General features: G+C 38.8%; 1 protein-coding gene across 1 annotated transcript; it reads right to left on the bottom strand.

Moving 5' to 3' along the window:
• Positions 1-1,528: 1,528 nt before the first annotated feature.
• On the bottom strand, positions 1,529-3,001 carry LOC131690611 (uncharacterized). Its single transcript, XM_058976514.1, has 2 exons — positions 2,927-3,001; positions 1,529-2,865 (listed from the first exon to the last, which is right to left on the bottom strand). The coding sequence occupies exon 2, from the start codon at positions 2,824-2,826 to the stop codon at positions 1,687-1,689; it is 1,140 nt and encodes a 379-aa protein (XP_058832497.1). The 5' UTR covers positions 2,827-2,865; positions 2,927-3,001; the 3' UTR covers positions 1,529-1,686.
• Between the last annotated feature and the right edge of the window lie 18,586 nt (positions 3,002-21,587).

The following is a 21,587-nucleotide window of genomic DNA, read 5'->3' on the forward strand; positions in this document are numbered from 1 at the left end:
AATAGGTTATCACATTCCACTCGGAAATAATTCCAAAATCGTTCATAATTCCGAATCGAATACTTCCAACTACTGGTTCATTCGATTCTTTTCGATATCGTGAAGATTGTATCGATATCAGTAAAGTATCGTGATTGAAGTATCGATACCAAAAAATCGAGCATCGGAAACAGAAGTATCGATTCCGTACTAGTATCGAAAATATCGCAACGTCCCTATTTGTTCCTATGATTTTTTCGTATTGGGTTGCTTGACGAGAGCAGTTGGTGGGGGAAAGCCGGCATATTATTGCCCATCCTATGAATTTTAAGACCCTAGCGCGTGAAATTTTTGACAGCTAGTTTTCCGCGCTCACTAATACTCATGCAGCATTTTGACAACAACATAAGTATGTCGTGTCATTTTTTATCGACGAGCGTTGCAAATTTCAATAAAGATTTAAGTGAATATTTAAAAAAGATATCCATAGAATGGCTGATATACTTTCAGAAGTCTCTAAGCGGCGCGCATCGGTTAACACTGTTTATTATGTGCTGTACGGCTACTATTTTTTAGGACTTTCAAAAGCGAAACTTGCCATCATGTACCGGAAACACAAGTCAACAATAACTAACTGGATCCAAACTTACCAAAGAAACGGGTATTTTTCGAGGAAAGAATATTATCGGGATGTAAAAAAATTTGGAGCAGATAAACGAGAGTGGTTGGTGGAATTATTTCTTGCTAAACCAACGTTATACTTAGATGAATCAAAAGAACTGTTTGCTCGCCAATTTAACATCACAATTTCGGCGTCCTCGATTTGTCGTATACTGCACAACGAAGGATTAACCTGGAAAGCGCTGGAACGAAGAGCTATACAGATCAGAACGGAAGATATCGTAAGGTTTTGTGAGGAATTGCATCAAATCAAGTGAGATTACCATAACTTAGTTTTTTTGGATGAGGTAAGCTTCGATTCCAGATCTATGCTACGCACAAGAGGATACGCTGTGCGGGGGAAACGGTTGATATGTAGAGGCGAATTTGTAAGACGACCAAGAGCTTCATTGCTATGCTTCATAAGCCAGGAAGGCATGCAGGAGGTTTTCTGTACCGAAGGGACGTTTAATAGGACAAAATTTTTCGCTTGTTGCAGACTGTTTGCTCTCAATTCAGATAATGTACAATGTTACCCGGGTTATTGCTCCGTATGGATTCTTGATGGAGCTCGCATTCATTGTGATTCTGCAATAATTTCCTATTTGCGCGCATTGGGTATTTATGTAATTTTTCTACCTGCATACTGTCCTTTCTTCAATCCAATAGAGATCGTATTCGGATTAACCAAAAGGCACTTGAAAAAAATCTACCAAGAGACTCGCGAGAAGGACATTCAATTAGTGGTTGCAAAGGCGTTGGATACGTTTTCTAATCACCCAATGAACAATCTGTTTCGCAAATGCGGTTATGTAAGAGGTGGAAGATTTGACCCAACAATTGCCCTAGAAGAAAATCTCACTGGCCTTGGGTTTGAAGACAATTCAGAGAAGCGAAAGTAAAAAGTTTATTTTTTTAAATATAAACATCGTTTTTTAAAAATTATACATGTTTTCTTATTAAATAGAACATTGGTAATTAAAAAGAAACATTTTAAAAGGAAAATTGTTTTTTTGTTATGAGCAAAATCATCATTGATGATCGACATCATCCATCTCCTCTACGCGACTGGCTAAAAATGCTCCAAAGTCTGTTTCCTCCACTTGCTTCTTCCGCTGCTGAAATGAACGTGTCGCCGATTCGGTCTCGTTGCTCAAGGGCCTCTAGGTGCCGTTTCACTGATTGCATTTTGACAATCATGTTTTGAGCAGTTAGTTGCATGTCCTCAAAGGCTTCACGAAGTGATTCTACATCGTCATGATACCCAGCATTTACACTATGGGCAACAGCAAAACCTCGACGAATTGCTTTCAAACGAGGCTGTTCTTTAACCGAAAATAATTTCACCAAATGTGCGGGGGGAGCATCGTGTAGCAACCTTTCTTGGCAGTGAAACTCTGAAGTATAAATGGCATTAGCCCACATCATCCACGCAATGTCCTTTGCTTCCCATTTATCACCATGGATATCTCGCAATTTTTGCGCAAGAACCGCAACTGATTGGTTCGAAGCAGCCCCAGCCTTGTCACGTTCCTCCGGCTCCAACAAAACTTCGCGCACTGTCTTGAAAACGCTCTTGTTGTTGACAGAAAGTGAATAAACATGCAGTAATAGATGGATTTCTTTGTTTCTCCAATTCTGTAAAAGTGTAGGGGTGACTTTATCTACCGTGTAACATCTATGGTTGGTTTTATCATTAAACAACGCAAAACGGATAAAATCGCCCTCTTCCGGAATCGGCTTGGAGCTCCAAACAGGCATTGCCACTCCTCTTTCATCGCACGTAAAAATCACTTCTCGTTTCAAAAAATTTTTCGCCAGCAGCCAACAACTATGAGTGAATTGCTCGGCAGTATTTCCGGAGACTCCCCATTTACCAACTTCCTTGCCGGAACTATGACCCTTAAAATCCCGTACCGCAATCAGCAACCAGCAACCAAGCAATCCTTCTGGCAATTTGTTCTGAGAAAATCTGCTTTCACTTTGTTGATGATCAACGTTTTCTGCTTTGCTGATATCCATCCCGGTGTCGGACAAGCTTAAACTGTATTCAATCATTTCAGTTGACAATACAGCACCAAGAGAGTCATCGTCAACCAAAAGATCCTCCCGAGAATAGTTGATTCGATTTAAACACTCTTCAATTTCCGGATCCGAATCCGGGGGTAGTGAATCGTCCGTATTCATTGTTGTTTTAATCCGTATTTGCCGAGACTGAAAACGGTTCTGTAAAAACATAATATCACATATTTTAGTCTCTTGTTATGAAATTTTGAAAAATATGTACCTAATCTAGCAGCAGCAAATTGCAAACACAAAACAAAAAGAACTGTCAGATAGGGTACGAGAAAACGGAACGCATATGTGTATGTGTTGTGAGGGGAATGCACTGTGCAAATATTTTCAACGCAGGAGTCGTGTTAGGTGCAAAATGCGCAATAGTTTTGGTTAAGCCATTAGAAGCCGGACGGAAAGGAAAGGCTCATGCACGCCACGAGAACGAGCGAGAAAGCGATAGTAGTGCATATTAGCGAAAGCGTTACGTATATTTTGAACCTTAATAACTTTCCTTCTACTAAATGGATTGCCAATCTTGTTTCATAAATCGGAAGGAAAACGTTCAACGCTTGCTACCGATACGTTGTTTGCTATATAAAATTTGTTTAAATAGTTCAAAAACTACTTTAAATGAGAATCAACATTAATGTTAAAACCTATAAATAGGGGTGTCGCAACTTTTCTCAAAGCAAGACGTGTGTAAGACGCAGTGCATAACAGACGTGCGTGGTCGTGAGAAGCTGCATCGGACGACCAATCAAATCGGCTACCACCGGAGAGAAGAAAAACATTGGTGGAGGTGATGGCGGTGAGAAGGCCAAAAAGCCAAAGGCTAAGAAACGCAGTCACTGAAAAGGCGGTAGTAACTGCCACTAAAAACGCCATCAAAACATCGAAGGCTGCAGGGAACAAGCCAAAGAAGGCCGCCAAACCAGCCACGAAAGCTGCCCGAAGAAGATAAATAAATTCACGCGTCTCTAATCTTGCCAACAGTCCTTTTCAGGACTAACAAAATACTTGTAAAGGATTAGTGGTGTTTATTTTCCGTTAGCGCTGTTAATTGTAGATGCATTTGTGTCATAGCTGTATGCAAATCGTCCTTAGGATGAACATATAATGGAAAAAGAATTTTATTAGGAAGTTCCTTTTATTAATTTGTATAATTAATCCTTCCAAGAAAATCAGTGAATAACTCTGCCACTAAGCGAAAGCTACACCAAAACGAATGATGAAAATATTTTCATTTATCGCACAAAAGGATGGCCTTCCATCTGCATTGAAAAGTCAATAAATAGGAACGCCTTGATGCAAAGCATGCTCATTCGGTGTCAGCTGCGAAAGATCATATGTATGTACGCAGTAAAAACAATCGTCGGCAACGTTTAAATTGCTTCGAAAGATTCTCGTCTCGTATCAACATAGTTATCTACAAACTGTCCTTATTAGGACGAATGCAAAATAGAAAAAGAATTTAATTAGAAAGTTTCTTTTATTAACTAGTATTAAGTTTGCGCTTGGTTATTCTGTACTTTTACCAGTGAATCATAATAAAATGTTTTTCTAATCTACAAACCCGAAGGATTTTGCAAATCCTTCCAAGAAAATCAGTGAATGTGGCAACTCTGCCACTAAGCGAAAGCTACACCAAAACGAATGATGAAAATATTTTCATTTATCGCACAAAAGGATGGCCTTCCATCTGCATTGAAAAGTCAATAAATAGGAACGCCTTGATGCAAAGCGTGCTCATTCGGTGTAAGCTGCGAAAGGGGAAAGATCATATGTGTTTACGCAGTAAAAAAAATCGTCGGCAAGGTTTGAATTGTTTCAATATTCTCGTCTTGTATCAACATAGGCTCCCTAGTAACAATTTAGGTTTTACGGTAGTTTTATAGCCACTCATAAAACATAGATTGCACTTGTAGCATGCTATAAAACTTCAATTGTTACTTGGGCTGTCCTTATTAGGACGAATGCAAAATGGAAAAAGAATTTAATTAGAAAGTTTCTTTTGTTAACTAGTATTAAGTTTGCGCTTGTTAATTCTGTACTTTTACCAGTGAATCATAAGAAAATGTTTTTCTAATCTACAAATCCGAAGGTTTTTGCAAATCCTTCCAAGAAAATCAGTGAATGTGGCAACTCTACCGCTAAGTGAAAGCTACACCAAAACGAATAATGAAAATATTTTCATTTATCGCACAAAAGGAGGGCCTTTCATCTGCATCAAAAGTTTATAAATAGGAATAGGGAATGATCATATGTGTGTACGCAGTAAAAACAATCGTCGGCAAGGTTTGAATTGTTTCAAAAGATTCTCGTCTTGTATCAACATAGTTATCTACAAACCGTCCTTATTAGGACGAATGAAAAATGGAAAAAGATGGGTTGGTAATGTATATGATATAACAGGGGTGTCATATAACAGGGGACATAATTTCAATGATTGTTTCTATATGAATGAAATGACAAATTTTCAGGTCAACGCGGCAATAACTTTGCAATTTATAGAACAATTTTATATTTTTAGTTATCATATATTAACTGTCATTTCTTCCAAACAACTTAACCCTCTGCTGCCAACCCCGTAGTTTTGCAGGGTTAAGGAGAATCATTGTAAAATGTCCAATACATGATTTTATGTTGTTACCTCCACTAAAACACTTCAGAACACTCCCACCTGTCATACATGTACATTGTCTGCTTGTTGAAATCATTATATGAAATTATTGACCTGTATTCAATGCGGAGAACTCGGTAATAAAATTGTTTTGCTGGATATACTAACGAACGGGATCCCCAGGAAAATTTCGCTGAGCCCGGTGAATCGAACTTAATGCGTAAAATTTAGCCATTTGAAAGAGATACAAGCAGAATTTTAAGAATATGATCATCGTGGTTATGTCCCGGACATTACCCTAGTTTTTCGCTAAGCGTGTTCATTTCTGTACGTTAGGAAAAAGATTCCGATGGTCGTTTCGAGAGATTTTTACATTGATATTTCAAAGCAAGAAAATATGAAATTTGTTCATTTCATGAATGAATGTCTCAACGAGCTTAGAAACCAGCGCATCCCCTATCAACGCAGACGCCAACAACAAAGGTTCTTTTCAGAACCACCATAATTATTAAAAGAATAACTTGAAACATTCCCACATGTTTCATTGAGTATCATTCGATTTGAATTACAAATCAAACGAGTAGTCACGACACTCCGGTTATGTCCTAGACATTACCCACCCATCTTTTTTGAGTCGCGCAAAGCCATACACACGAGAGTTCCAAGAGTAGATGTCCAACTGTTTCCACGTCGAGAAGCGCCAAGGCGGACATGATTACTTTTGATAAAATTGCCTGAAACAGGAAATTCAGTGATTTATAGAGCTTAGACTTGTGGATGGATGCTCAAATTCAAAAAATCCGCGTAAATTCAAAAATCAGCGTAAATGGAAGCCGCGTAAATTCAAAAATGGCGCGCAAAAAACCGTGTTATATAAAATGACATTTCAGTTAAAGGTTGGAAATTTGAGGGAAACGAGAAAAAAAACGATTGTATAACTTTCCCCCGAAAACCATTCCCCAGAAGAAAAAATACCGAAGCTTTTTCCCCAGAAACACATATTCCAGAAAGCACTAATTCCCAGAAAACTGATTCCCAGAAAGTACCAAAGCCCAGAAAAGTTTCACCCAGAAAGAACCATAACCCAGAAAACTGTTCCGCAGGAAGTACCAAAATTCACAGCATTTTTTTAATATTTACGCATTGTGCTTAAATTTAAACGCATTAAAAAAGATGGAAAGGGTGATGATTATATGTAAAATGAAAGCTTTCGATTCCCTTTCGATAGAAAAAATATTATAATTGGTTTGGAGCTAATTTTTGCATTTAAAACCGCTTGCTCCGCATGAGGCAACAGTGGCGCAATTGCTAATTCCGGTTGCTATAGATGCAAACCCCATTGATTACTTTTGGAGCATGCAATTCTAGGTACATTTGGCCGACTATAGCCACCGAATCGACATGACAGAGGCATTCGAAAAGTGTCCCATACAAAATAACGATTGTTTTGAAATGAAGCGATCACTACTGTAAAACTGCGACAGATCGCTCCGCCATGTTTGAATCTGGGCAGTTTTCTCGATAAGTATGTTGATATTACAGAAGGTGTGCAATTTCCTCAGCTGCGTATGTAATTGTAGTATGCATCAAAATAATATTTAGAACTCATGAAAAATGCATGTATTCTGTTACTTTTTTGCTTGTAACGGATAGTTTTGTTAGATAGTACATACATAGGATAACAAAAAACTGCAAAAACGATCTTTAACATGTTAAGAAAGTTTTTTCGTTCTAGCATAGCTGCTACAACGTCGATACACCTTGGTTTTTGCGAACTGTTGTGTTATCGACGAAGCCCAGTCAAAAAAGGCAAGTTGCTGGCTAGCGGGGGGCTATTTGCCAACTCAGATGCGCTAATTGCCCTACAATTTGCCAGCAATTTGCTGGCAATTAGGGGGCTATTTTAAATGCAACATTTGGGCGATTTGCCGCCGTAACTTTTTTGCCGCTCTACCCGCCCTTAAATCGCCCCCAAATCGCCCAGAGAACGCGCCATTTAATCGCCCTTAATTGCCTGATATGAAAATTAAAAAATAATAATTATTTTCGGATTCACTATCTACTCACATAAATTTATCGGTACACTAGGTAATCACCACCAGACTATAGGAAGAATCGATTGTGAAATTCGTATTGCACACCAAAACTTACCACAATCTGACTTTCATTTAGACTTTAGATCAGAGATTCTTTTTTTTATTTCGATTGTAGAGGTTTTAACCTTAAGGTCATTCGCCTCTTCGGGTTAGAAAATTCTCTTATGAAAAATTTCTAACCCTATGTGCGGGGTCGGGACTCGAACCCAAGTGCGCTGCGTACAAGGCATTCGATTTACCAACTACGCTACGCCCACCCCCATCAGAGATCTTGTTCCACTATACTTACACAAGATTCCACAATTTCCCACATTCGTTGGCTAAATTAAGTGCACTAAACAAACAAAATACAAGCGGGAACACGCCAAGTGTTTAAAAAAAACAATTTTAAACTTTAGCCAAACATGAACAGCCACACGCAGCGAAATTTCAAATGCTTAAACCAACAATATTCATTTTTGATTTAAATCTTCACTCTATTATTAATTCAAAACTCATTTATTGTTAAGTATACATTGTTTTATTGTTGAACTAACAATATTATTTTTACTTCAACCAAATTTTGTTTTATCTTGGTCTTGCATAGTAGCAAATCAACGTGTATTGTATATTTTTGTGTGTATTCTGCGCACCGTAGGTATTTTTATTCATACATGTAAGTAAGAAAACCAAAGCAAAACCGCGGTTTCATAATTATTTCTTTACTAAATGATAAATTTCTGCTTTCACAGACTTCCCAACCCAGTTGCAACATACAGGACAGTTCCGGGGTAGTGCTACAATTATATACTGAAGTAAAGGATACTCTCTGGGTAAGTGCAAATATTAAAATAATTTAAATATATTGAGTCATATTATCTTTCTATCTTTCAGAACAAATCGGAAATGATGAAACTTGTCTGACAAATGAACCTGTAAGCACAATTTATTATAAATAAAAATTCAATAAAAAATATAATAAAACATTTATTGAAAATAGATAAACATTTAAATAGGAATTGTTTACCACATTATTTGTTGCTTCAAAATCAGAATATTGTTGAACTAATCGTGCTTACATCATTCGATCAATAACACAATGTCAATTGTTTCAACAATTTTATTGTTGATTCAATCGACAATGTGGTTTAAATCTAGAAACGTCAAAACCAGAATTTATTGTAAAAATAACAATAATCTGAATTAAATCAATTATTGAATATGTTTAGCCCTGAGATAATAATAATTATTATTGAGTTTGAACCAGAATATTGTTATATCTACAATACATTTTTCTGCGTGCATGTTTGAAAAACGCAAAAAACAACCAAGTCCATTTCAGCCGCCAGAAAATTTGTCTAAGTATTGAAATTGCCTTTAAATCGCATTCGCAAATTGCATTTGTTCCTACACGCTCATTCAAAACTACTCAAAATTTGAGTACACAACACTCAATTTAAAAAATGGGAGCAATATGTCAAAAAATGAGTTTTTATTTGAGTAAAATTAACTCAACTAGTGAGTAACCATTCAATTTTTGAAATTTCGAGTGAAAAAAGCACTTAGGCCATTACAAATATTTTTTAAAAATTTTGTCAGATCCCCCCCCCCCCTTCAAAATCGCTGAAAAAAATCAGGGGGCAAATAATTTTTTTAAAATAACCAAAATTCAAAAAATTGTCACGTTTTATAGAACATTGTTTGCTTCCAGATTTTGCTTTACGTAACTGAAAACTATTATGGTAGTTTTAAAAATTACCATCCCATGATAATTTTTATTTTGACCATTCTCGGGTAAATGTGAAGTTTAAATGAGATCATCGATCCAGTCCAACGTCAAGTGAAACGTTTGCTGGTCGCGGAAGGAAGGACCCATCTGTGTATTATCAAACAAACATCTCATGGAAAGGCTAATACAGACCGACTTCTGAATCGATTCCATTTTAAACGCAACAGTCGATAGAGACATAATCGATCGTTGCATTCGAAAATAATTTCGATAAGAAAACAATCTGAATTCAAATCAGACTCCTGGAGATTTATATGTGATTCAATATTCAATATACATGAGCTTTACCGAAAGGTTTTTGACATTTAAAGATTTCATATGGGATCTTAGTATTCATACCGTATTTCCGCAGCCATATGTGCGATTCTTATGAATCTGCTACCAAACCTTCCATTTAAGGCTACGCTTGTGAAAATTGAATAAGCCGTTTTCCAAGAAGCCGAAGAGACATTAATTCTGAAATATTCCAAGAACCAGAAACATGCGAAATTTTCGAGATAGACGCTGGAATCAAAAAAACTTTGTCTGGCCATCAGCGATCAAGAATGCTCTAGCAAAGCTAAATATAGATCTTACAAATAATGGTATCATCGGCACTTACCGCAGGAAGAACCGGGAATCCATTATCGATGTCAATTTTTGTAGCCTTGGAGTAACCGGAAAGATGGACTGAAAAGTGTGCGAGGATATATCCACAGCGACCACCAAGCGATTTGGTACAGAATTGATAACAGGACTATGAACTACACATGAATATGAATATGTAGGAGATAAATAAACGAGTGAAGATGGAAAACAGCGATTTTTCACAGGAACGTGTCCGTCGAAGAACTTGAATTTGAGGGTATCCTCTTCAACCTAAATGCGAACGAGTTCACGGCACTACCAACAAAGGCGTGTAATGCGACCATATCAAGGGATGGGAAACTGAGAAACTGTCGCCGGGTGCAATACGACGATTATCGATCTACGTATAAGTTGCCTCCGAGCTTGGAGAAGAAGTCGGAGATCACTTCGGTTTCTCACCTCGCTCAGTTCAGAAGCTAGAAATCGCTCCGCTGCAATAGCAGGGCAAGTAATCAAATTTACCCGCGCGACGCTTGGCAAAAATTGATTCCTTCTGCCTAGTGTGTGATACGTGAACAAACAATGAGTGACAATGTCAAGCAAAAGTATATCACGATGCGGGCAAACTGTGTTGCTGTTGACTATCAATTCATGAAGGGGAGCAAATGTTGAAGGTGAACTTGAAGTTCAACGTAGCTTGCGGTACTTTTGCGGTGCAATTCCACCATTTACGTCATGCGGTACTGAATATGTTAAAAAATATTAGTCAAGCAGAATAATTCGCTTCCCAGAACAACATGAAACACGTCATCGAATGTAATGACATTTATACAGTATCCCAACGTATATAAATGTTGACATGACCTGGCACCATGTACTAGTTCCTTCGCTATCACACAAATCCTGTTAAGAAAACGGAGAGGTGAATAGTGTTAAGGAAGATAGTTGGAGGAACTTCTTCCCAAGACTCCGCAACGGAGTTCGTGTGGTGAGAATGCGTCCGACAAAACCTATTCCCTCTTACTTGACTTTCACATGCAAATCACCTCATGGTGTTGAATATTCTCAACGAACACTAGTCACGCACCCAGGACAGATTCCTACCTGTCAATATTGTGATCATCCGCTACACCACGGGAAACCTTGCGCAGAGACTGCTAAAGAAATTCCACCTGATACGACCAAAGCCGGTATACAATCATCGTATGTTAAACCACAACCAGTTCGTAAACCAACGACTGCAGACCGGACATTCACAAACACCAGCTCAACAACGATCGGCCCCAGTACCACTAAACCAACTGCCATTACCAACATCGAAGTAACAACGATTACAGCAAATGTTTCCAAACCAACAACCAACACCACCAATAAGGAATCTAATACCGATGAAGAAGAATTTACAATAGCGACCCGTAAGCACAAACAACAAATAAGAACATCCGACGATGAGCAAGATGAATGCAGTACCGATGATGACATGAACGTAAACGAAAACGCGAGAGAAGACGGACCAAATGACCCCCAAGGTGCGCTCCACGGCTCAGTTGTGCTAACGCATTGAGCCGTGTCAAATATATTTAAAATTAAAACAGAAGTCAGAAAGCTCAAGGGAAGTGAGCTGCAAGAATCGCTCTCAACAAAGCAGTCAAGCTGTACAAGAAAGCCTTACCACAAAGCCAACGCGAATTTCCTTAGGAGAGACCTACAAAGTTGGCATAACAAAGATAAAAGGCTCAGCTGCACCACCTGAAAGGTGCCCGGAAAAGATGGAGGTCACCATCGAAAGGTTTTCCCCACAACACGAATCTATTTTCGCCGTACAGTGAGGAGGATGATCACAAAGATGAAGATCGATTTACCAACAAACAGCTTATCGAGATGGCGAAAGCCATAAAAGTGAAGCGATACATGAGAGCCCGGATATGTTCAAAACGATCCGATAATTGGAAGCGACAAAAGCTGATGTTGCTTCCGATGCCGGGACAACATGGAGATCTTTCAGCGTAGTCAATATATCCCTTGGTAATGTTAGAGAGAAGGAGTAATCCTGAACAAGCTAACGAAGTACGCGGACCGTGAGAACGGCATCTCATGTAATTCGGCTTCCTTATAGGCAGGTCTACAGTGAAATCCATCCAAACGGTTGTGGGAGCTGTGGAGACAGCAGAGATACAACTGACGTTCCTAGACTCGACGCTGTGGAACGCAGTGTACGATGGAGTATTGAAGCTGAACCTTCCCAGAGATATAACGATTTTCGGCTTCACGGATGATGAGGTGTTCCAAGTAATCGGACAATCGCTAGAAGAGGAGACACTCGACACGGAGACGATTGCCCATCATAAAACAGAGTTGGTGATGACTAGCAGCCGAAAGACAGCGCGGTCGGAAAATATATCATCGACTTGAACTTTTAAAGTCACGACGATTATGTTAAGGGGAAGGCTGTGAGAGCAACCACAGCTTTGCTTGAGGCGCCAGTGTACTGAGCACCACGAACCAGCGGAAATCGCTGGACCGAAGCATGTGAGCAGACTAGTTTCACCGTCAGGGACAAGATCGAGTAGGTCGAGTGAAGCACCAGCGGTGGGTCGTCGAGTTTTCAACGAACCGGAAGCAGCGAACCAGAAGCTACGCTCTATCCGGTATCGCCGAACCGTCCTCGCCAAGTACTGGTTGACCCTTTGAGAAGGATTTATTGACTATGCGAGTAGATTGCGACAAAACTGGGAGCTAAATGACTCGCGCAACAGGCATCGGTATCGGGAGAACTTCCGACGAGGAATTGAGATGGCTCGCGAAAACAGGAACTAAATGGTTCACAGAAACGGGAGCCAAATGGCTAACGGAAGTTCATCACTGCGATTAGCCGGATATGTGTTCGGAGCTAAACCGCTCTAATGTATCATTTTGTCTTGAGACTGAATCAGCCTCCCCACGATATAACGCTTCGATGCAGTCTCGTGCTTTTGTTCCACGAGAACCTCACTTTTTCAAAAGAAGAAAAGTGAGGACTGTTAGTAGTGGTTAGGCACAAAAGTGAGTCCCACCTAGGGCCAATGCAGTTTTGAAGCTTTTTTAACCATACTATAAAACATACAGACATTTTCAGATATCCAGAATGTTTTCCAAAAGTCCATAAGTGAAATGTTGCAATCCTGTTTCTGTACATTGTTATCAAGCAGGTTCACCTTTGACCGATTTTCATGCCTTGTGTGTACAGTCGGTCCATGTGTCACCACAACGGAATGAAAACTATTCAAGCAACCAAAAGTTAATACCTTAATGAACTCTTAAATGTTTACATTAAGTTCTAGAGAACTTTCAAGCTTTTTTTGGGAATTTAGAAATTGCACTGTTCGGAAAATTATTTAAAACGAAAACTTTAGCATCCCTTTCCTATGTGAACTTTTGATTGATTCAGTAATGTTTGCTTGAATTTTTCTAGTAAAACAAATAGCTCAACCCCGCTATACGAAATCACCCTGTGGAAACGTCCACGATTGTTCAATCGAAAGAAAATGTAAAAAGAAAAAAAAAATTGTGTTTATTAAAATAAATATTTATTTTTTGTTTGCCCCCCCCCCCCCTTCAGAAAAAAAATTTGTACTTGGACATAATTTTTAAAAAAGATTTGTAATGGCCTTATAGACAAGAAAAAGTTAATGAACTTCGACGTTAATTAAAACTTGGATAAAAGACCAAGTCGCGGACATAGCAGTTGTAGAGTTGATTCGGATCATTCACAAAATTAAAAGGTAAGTTTATCTGAGTTTTGCTTCTATTCAAATCAATTACCCTTTCCTGTTTTGTGCCATTACAACGAGGCGCTGATTTACATGAAATAGGAGGAGAAACATTCTCGGATTATATTTCCAGACATCGTTAGCGCCTGGAGGTTCAGGTAAATGATATTCGAAGTGCCGGTGAGATTTTTTGTTGCTATATTAAAAATACGAATAGATTATTTTTTGCATCTGCTTTTTGAGTAAAATCTACTCAAAGTTGACATTTTCATCCCAAACTCAAAACTGAGTAAACGAAGCAAACTCATTTTTTGACTACGTGCACTTTTTATGAAGTTGAGTGGCTGACCACTCAAATTTGAGTTTTTATGAATGAGCGTGTAGGGGCAATTAGCACAGGCGAGTTGAGTCAAACGTCAAACTTTTTAAATCGCCTGACCACCCAGTCAAAAAGGGCAAGTTGCTGGCTAACGGGGAGCTATTTGCCAACTCGGATGCGCTAATAGACCTTTCTCGTCAAAAAATTTTATATGATAGGATGCTTCCTTTTTTATCCCCAATTCGTTATTGCCGATTGCCGCGATGATTTGGTACCTCTAACTATTGAAAAAATCAAAAATAGTGCAAGCTGCTCACTTAACCCCATATTCTGAATACCTATCTTGCCTTGTTTCCCCGTATTTCTACACCATTAAATGGCCTCCTTTTAGTATTCCCCACAGAAAATTCATCCAAATTTTGGATGAATTTTCTGTGGGGAATACAAAAAGGAGGCCAGATCTGCATATATATTAGTAAATCTGCAGATTTTGCATTTTCACTGCAGATGTTTTGCAGATTACAAATATTTAGCAAAACAAAGCCTATGCCAGCCAATTTATACACAAGCCTTCAACATTTTTGATCATTTAAAATATATACATACTTCATTTCTATGTCAAATTTATTGAAGATTTTTGTAGCAATCTGCAGACTTTTATATTTTCACTGCAGGCTATTGTTTAAATAGACCTGGCATCACTGATGCTGAAATGATTCATTCATATACCTGTCAAAAACATACACGCTCATTAAAAATAACTCAAAAGTGAGTAGCCAGCCACTCAATTTCATAAAAAGTGCACGTAGTCAAAAGATGAGTTCTTCTATTTTACTAAGTTTTGAATTCGTGATAAAGATGTCAAATTTGAGTACTTTTTACTCAAAGGCCAAATACGGAAAATAACCATTTAGTATATCTAATAACATTAACAAATAAACTTATCATTGTTTAAAACTTCACTAACCTGAATCTTATGGTGTTATGGCGATGCCCAAAAATCTATTTCGAGATCTTTTCTCGCTGTGAACCGGAACCGCTTCTACGGGCAGGAGCAACCAAAAAATTGAAGGAATGTTATTTCAAAACATCAACAAACTTGTCGAAACTTACCTTTCAGATTCTGATTGTGTCCTCCCCGATTCTTGCACTGCTAGATCGGTTTTTTTTAAATTGCGTAGTTGGCGTCCCGCCATATGAACTTTAACAAAGTTTTTTTTCACCCAACAGATTGAAAATTTAGTTGTTACTCAAGAGTGGAGTTAGTTCAACTCAAATCGAAACTCATATTTTGACAGATCGCCCCAGTTTTTGAAACTGAGTATTAGCAACTCAAATTTTGAGTAGTTTTAAATGAGCGTGTAGAGCATTGCATGAAAATGTATAACCTCACTTTTCTGACCGTTCAGTGTGCTTGTTTACCTAAGACTTGTTTACATGGACTTTTATAATTTACATTACTTGAATACTTTCGATACTCTTTGAAAGACTATCAACTCAAGAGGGATGAGGATTGGAACAATGGGAACCTGGTGCCACATTATGCAACCAATTCGAATCGACCTTTTCACACAAGCTTGAATACAATAAACCTTTCGTTTCGAGATGCGTAATGTCACCCCTGGTTCATACATTGACCAATCGGCGCTGGATGCAAAACCCGGTGGCATATGCTGAATCGTAAGATCAAGCATTGGGCTATAAAACGATTGCTTTCTGGATGATGGATAAGGATTTGTACACATTTGTTTGTTTGCTCGTGGGTTAAGTCCTAACAAGATGATCCGATTTATTACTCATTTTTAGGTGGTGAAGTTTACCTGAACTTTATAGGTAACGAATTCGGTCGATGATAAGTTGTTGAAATGATCGTTCAATGCCCATACCGAAAAACCTGTTTTAATCCACCTAGAAGTGCAATTGTGCCTTTCTCAGTTCTCCAAACTATGATTTAATACCTGGTTCGTACAATATAACATTATGGAAATGTCTTACACTTGGTAAGTTTATATAAGAGCACCTTTTTGCATTCATCGCGATATCGGTTTGAATCGGAGTTTTCTATGTGATCGCACTCCACAACCCGTAACTCCGAAGCCGGAAGTCGGATGGAGATGGAATTTAATATCAGTTTCCGGGGACGCGACACCTTTCATTTGAGACTAAGCTGATCAAATCGGTCTAGCCATTTTCGAGAAACCAATATAACCGTTATTCTGAATTTGGATGCTTCCGGATCCGTCGATGGTGGCCAGTGTGGCCAAAAAGACTTTGAATGACTGTTAGTGACCTAGATCTACAAATTCAACAGTTGTGTTCACATTTTGGAAAAAAAAATTCACCTTTTTACATTCATCGCAGAATTCGTTAGAATCGGGATTTGCTGCGTGATCGTACGTATCACCCTGTAATTCAGGAACCAGAACTCGGATCCACACAAAATTCAACAGCAGCTGATGGACCTTTCATTTAAAATCAAGTTTGTCACAATCGGTTCAGAAAATTCCGAGAAACCGATGTGAACAAATCAACAAATTTTGTTTTGTAACCATACTCTTCAACTCGTGATCCGGAACAAGATGTCGGTTGAAAATGAAATTCAATAGCAACCTATGGGAATATCATTCCTTTCATTTGAATCTTAGTTTGTAAAAATCGGTTCAGCCATCTCCGAGAAACCGATGTGGACATTTTGTTAGCAAATCCGCACATACACACACATACATACATACACACATACATACACACACACATACACACATACATACACACAGATATTTTGCGATCTCGGCGAACTGAGTCGAATGTTAGTAGAGACTCGGCCCTCCAGGCCTCGGTTAGAAAGTCGGTTTTTGGAGTAATTGCATAACCTTTCTATATGAGAAAGGCAAAAGAATAATATTTAATTAGCTTAATCAGCATGAGTTCAATGTTATCTTCATGTGATTATATTTTGAAATGTTGGTGGAATGGGTTTGAAAGTGGAGGGAATGTGGGGTTAGTAGAGGGGGAGTGGAGGATGCGTCAGAAATCCTTCATCTTATTTCGGTATACGGGGTGGATGAAGGAAATGCCGGCGTGAAGGTGGTCCAAGGGGAGGGGAGTGATGAAGGAGTGAGTTGTATGGGCAAGGCGGGGGGGGGGGGGGGGTGGTCGGCGACGCAATACACAACTGCATATTTTGCCTTCCATTTGTGACTTGGTTTGAGAAAATCGGTTCAGTCATCACCGAAGAACCGATGTGACTTTAATTGTGGAATATGCCCGGAATTCCGGAACTCCGGAATCGTCGATAGTGGACAATATATTCAAAGAATGTTTGATTGGCAATCAGTGATCTAGATCTGCGATTAGAAGTAATTTGGTGACCATTTCAATAGTTTTTAGCCTCTGAGGTATTACGATTGTACCGATTTATATGGGAAATTCCAATGTATCCTTACTAACACCCCTGTAACTCCGGAAGCACGAGTCAGAACCGAATGAAGCAGCAGTCAATGGTATGACTGTATCTTTCATCTGAAATCAAGTTTGTAAAAATCGGTAGAGAATGCGTTGGGGAATGGGTGTGATATTAGCTTAGGAAGTTGGCGGGTTCCCCGGGGGCGTCGTGAACCGTCATATGTGGCCAATGTGGTCAAAGCTGCTTTGATTGATCATTAGTGATCCAGGCCCGCAAACTAGAGTAATGTTACATCAATTTTAATATGTTTTACATCATTTGAACATCATGGTGGTACCAGTTTATATGGGAATTTGCTGTGTGACTGCACTCTTCAACACGTATCTCCGGAACCGGAAGTCGGATCAACTAAAAATTCAATAGCAGCTTATGGGAGCGTTATACCTTTCAGATGGAACTAAGTTTGCGAAAATCGGTTCAGCCATCTCTGAGAAAATTGTGTGAGTTTAAATGACACACACACATACACACACACACACACACATACACACACAGACATTTGCCGATCTCGACGAACTGAATCGAATGGTGTATGACACTCGGCCCTCGGTTAAAAAGTCGACTTTTACAGTGATTGCATAGCCTTTCTTTAAATGAGAAAGGCAAAACGTTTCCATTGGTCAGAATGCCTACCAGCGTATGATAGCTGCAAACCAGAGGTGGAAAAATACCGGTTGAGTACCGGTACGGTAAACCAAATATTCACAAGTGTTTATGTTTCCTTTACATTGTGTGCGGTCTTATCGCTGGTTGTGTTTATACGAGACACGAAAACCAAACTGAGTTTCGTTTACACAGCACCGCGGTTTGGTTTTGATTTTCCTTTACCGGTGCACGAGTATGGGAAGGAAACACGAGAATAACGAAACCAAACTTCGGTTGTGTTGCGGTTGTGTATTCGGGTTGATGTTTATCGGTTGTGCTAGTGTTGCTAGTATTTTTATTAAGAATTCTAAACAAATTTCTTTATAATATAAGGTATCTTTTCGGTAATTGAAAAAATGTCTTCAGACATATTTCTGTTCAAATAAATTATGTTCGTGGTCATGAATGGCGTTCCTTAACTCAATATTGCGACATTTTCATGAAGTTTCTAATATGGGTATGTTTGGTATGGGAAACTGCCCAAGAATCGAAAGTAAAAGGAAATTTAATAGCCTCCGCTATTTTTATACCTATGATAGCAGATCAAAATTTAAGATGACGGTATATTCAAGATATTCTGTCATCTAGAATCACGTGACATGGACATTTTAAATATAAGAAATATGTCAAAAGATCGCAAATTGATGCCTGCCGTCATTTAAAATCTGAAATGGCGAGCTATATTCAATACTACTGGTATTCAATAACATTTTAATGGTAAAAATATCATGAAATAAGGGCATTTTTGATATCGAAAAGTTGTGTAGAGATTAAAAATTGTTATTCGTCGGCATTTTGCATCCCAATATGGTGTTATTGTCACGACGATTTAGCATTTAAAAGCATGCATATTTAAAAAGGCATATATTTCCAAGGAAACGAAACTTGAATTGCGTCGTAAATTAGAAATTCAAAATGGCGGCCTATTCATGATGATTTAACAACTAGCATGGTTATATTTTGGTAATATCCACATTAATGGTCGTTTACATGTTTTGTTGTAATGAGACAGACAACTTCGTGATTGGACACAATGCGAACAAATTTTTTTTATTCAAATTATTGCGCAACATTTTTTAAAATTTAATTGTTCTGCAGTAGATTTACATACACACATCGACTGGTATCGCCGGAAATATTTATTCCTTAAAGAAACTTAGTTTTTAATGGCGGTCTATAAAATGAAAGTATTTTTGCTATTCGTTAGTTGGTTGCTATTCACAATGAATTAAGTTTTTTTGTAATTGAATAATTTAGTGGTAGTTTTCTCTAAACTCGAAGGTTCGTGACCAAACCTTCTAGATGTTTCAAAACGATGTACAGTAACAGCAAAAATAACAGAAATACGCATTACCAGCACTCAGTAAATAAGAACCTAATCGTGAGTTTCCCCCCACTTGCGTCTGAGTTGCTTACCATATGTAAATAACACACACATACACGCAATTGCCTCTGTGCAAGGATAGATGCATCAATATGATGCGCCGTAGCAGTAATAATAAGGATATATGTATACAAAATGCGAGTGTGTGCTCGAGATTATTCGAGAATCGCCTAACCAGCGCAACCAGTCGTGGATTAGATCTCATTGATACGACTATTGGCGATATAAATGCAGGCCACTTTGAATGCATTGAGTGTTAATGTGAAGTTTCAAGTGATTCAAGTCATGTTTAATTGATTTAATTAATTTTATTGATTTCATAATTTAATTGATTTTATTGTTTTTGTTATTTTATTGACATCGCTGATTTCATTGTCTTCTTTAATTTCAATTTAAACAATTGTTGAACCAGCCATTTCGATATTACCCCATTGACTCTCAACAACTAATTGAACTCAATTCAGTTGTCTATTCGGCAGCACTGTAGACGAATTTACTGCTTCTTCTTTCAATCGAAGCACCGTGTACAGAAAAAACCAGGCTTCTAAAGCCAAACCGAAACCGCTGCTGAGAATACATCAACACAAGTTGAAATTCGTATACACATGTAAACGGTGCTGAGTGGCTCGGTTTGGTTTTATAAACTGAGAGTCGGTGGAGGTTTTTCTTTCGTTTACCGTGTGAACGAAATCCAAACCGAATACGATGTGCATCACTCGTTTACACTTGTTGAGATTTTGAGAACAATACCAGTGTATGTACGTACCGGTTGGTTTTCTTACCCACCTCTGGCAGCAAACATGAGGAAAACAAGGTTATCGCTTTCGAATGGAACAATTATTTATTATTCGTGTTCAAGTTCCATTAAAGCAAAAGTTTCGTCGATTGACGATTATCGCATTGCCGTTGATTTAGTCGGCAAATGCAAAACAGTGCTCGGCACTGACGATAAGGAGTAAGAAGGATTTGATAGGAGTGATAAGAATGAAGAGCATTATACATTCTGGAAGAATATCAGGGAGGAGAAATTATATGTAAATTTATATTATATCCCGAGTTGCCATCATTTTTGCACCGCAATAAAGCTATCTGCAACTGCTGTCTTGTTCAAATTGGCGGGAAATAACTAGGCAGCGAATGATAAATTGCATAGTCAATTTATTCATTTTTTCGGAAGGATAAGTAATTAGTATGTTGTGAATATATATGTGTCGCCGGTGCCGTGTGTTATGGTGGAACCGGACGGAACCGTTGGTCAGCAGACCGTCCTTGTCGTACTGGCCATAGATGCGATGTTTTTTCTCATCTGATAGCACTTGACATGTTTCGGAGATCTGTCTTAACGATCTCTACTTAGCGCAGGATACGCGAAACCGCTGCTAGCTTTCGAAAGAAAATTCCTAGCTGCTGCTACTCTATCAGTCTCTCTCTCGACTGAGGACTACAATTTCGATCGACTAAATTGTGCTATGAAAATTGTACTTCCTGGAATTTCACCTAACGAGATCAATTCATTGTGAGGAATTTCGCTGCGTTCCAATATTGCTTGCCTCTGTAGGTGATGATGTGTGTGGATTCACTTCGGCAGCCATGTCTTATGTTTTGGATGATTTTGCTATCTTATTCTGCTGAATAAACCATCTGGCTAAAGCCTCTACGTTATACTATGGTCACTTTAAAAACGCATTGCTATTTAATCTTGTAGCTCTTGGCAAGTCAGTCCTGGCACTGTTCTCGACTAATCCTGGCACTATACCGCTGACGTCGCACTTATTACGGTGATCAAACTTGGCGAGAGCGACAGTGGTTTCGTCGGAATTGTTCACTCGACAAGCAGGAAGTGCAAGGACTCTGCTACTTATGCCTGAGCCCCTCGTTGAAACCTTCGTCCTGTCGGAGTGTTAGCTTCGTCCGATACCGGAGCGAATTGCTGAACCGAAGCAGTCTGCTACTGGCGCTGCTTCCTTCGAATCGGAATCGCTGAATATTCCCGTTAGCCGAATGTCCAACGTGGCCGAAGGCAAACCGATTGCAGCAACACCACCAGCCGTAGCTGACATTGTAGCCTTTAATCCAAGTCCCTGCCATTGACATAGCGACAGACGAGTGCGGCGCAGGTTGGGCCATCGGTTGACTCGGTGCCGGACAGGACGAAACAGCTGCAACAGGAGCGGACCTAGTATGGGGTGTAAAGGTCATCAATTGCCATAGATCACCAAAATGCTCTGCGACTAACATTGTGAACAAAACAAACCAAACGAAATTGATCGCATCAACGA

Source organism: Topomyia yanbarensis, chromosome 3 (assembly GCF_030247195.1).
Source record: "Topomyia yanbarensis strain Yona2022 chromosome 3, ASM3024719v1, whole genome shotgun sequence".
Taxonomy (NCBI): Eukaryota; Metazoa; Arthropoda; class Insecta; order Diptera; family Culicidae; genus Topomyia; species Topomyia yanbarensis.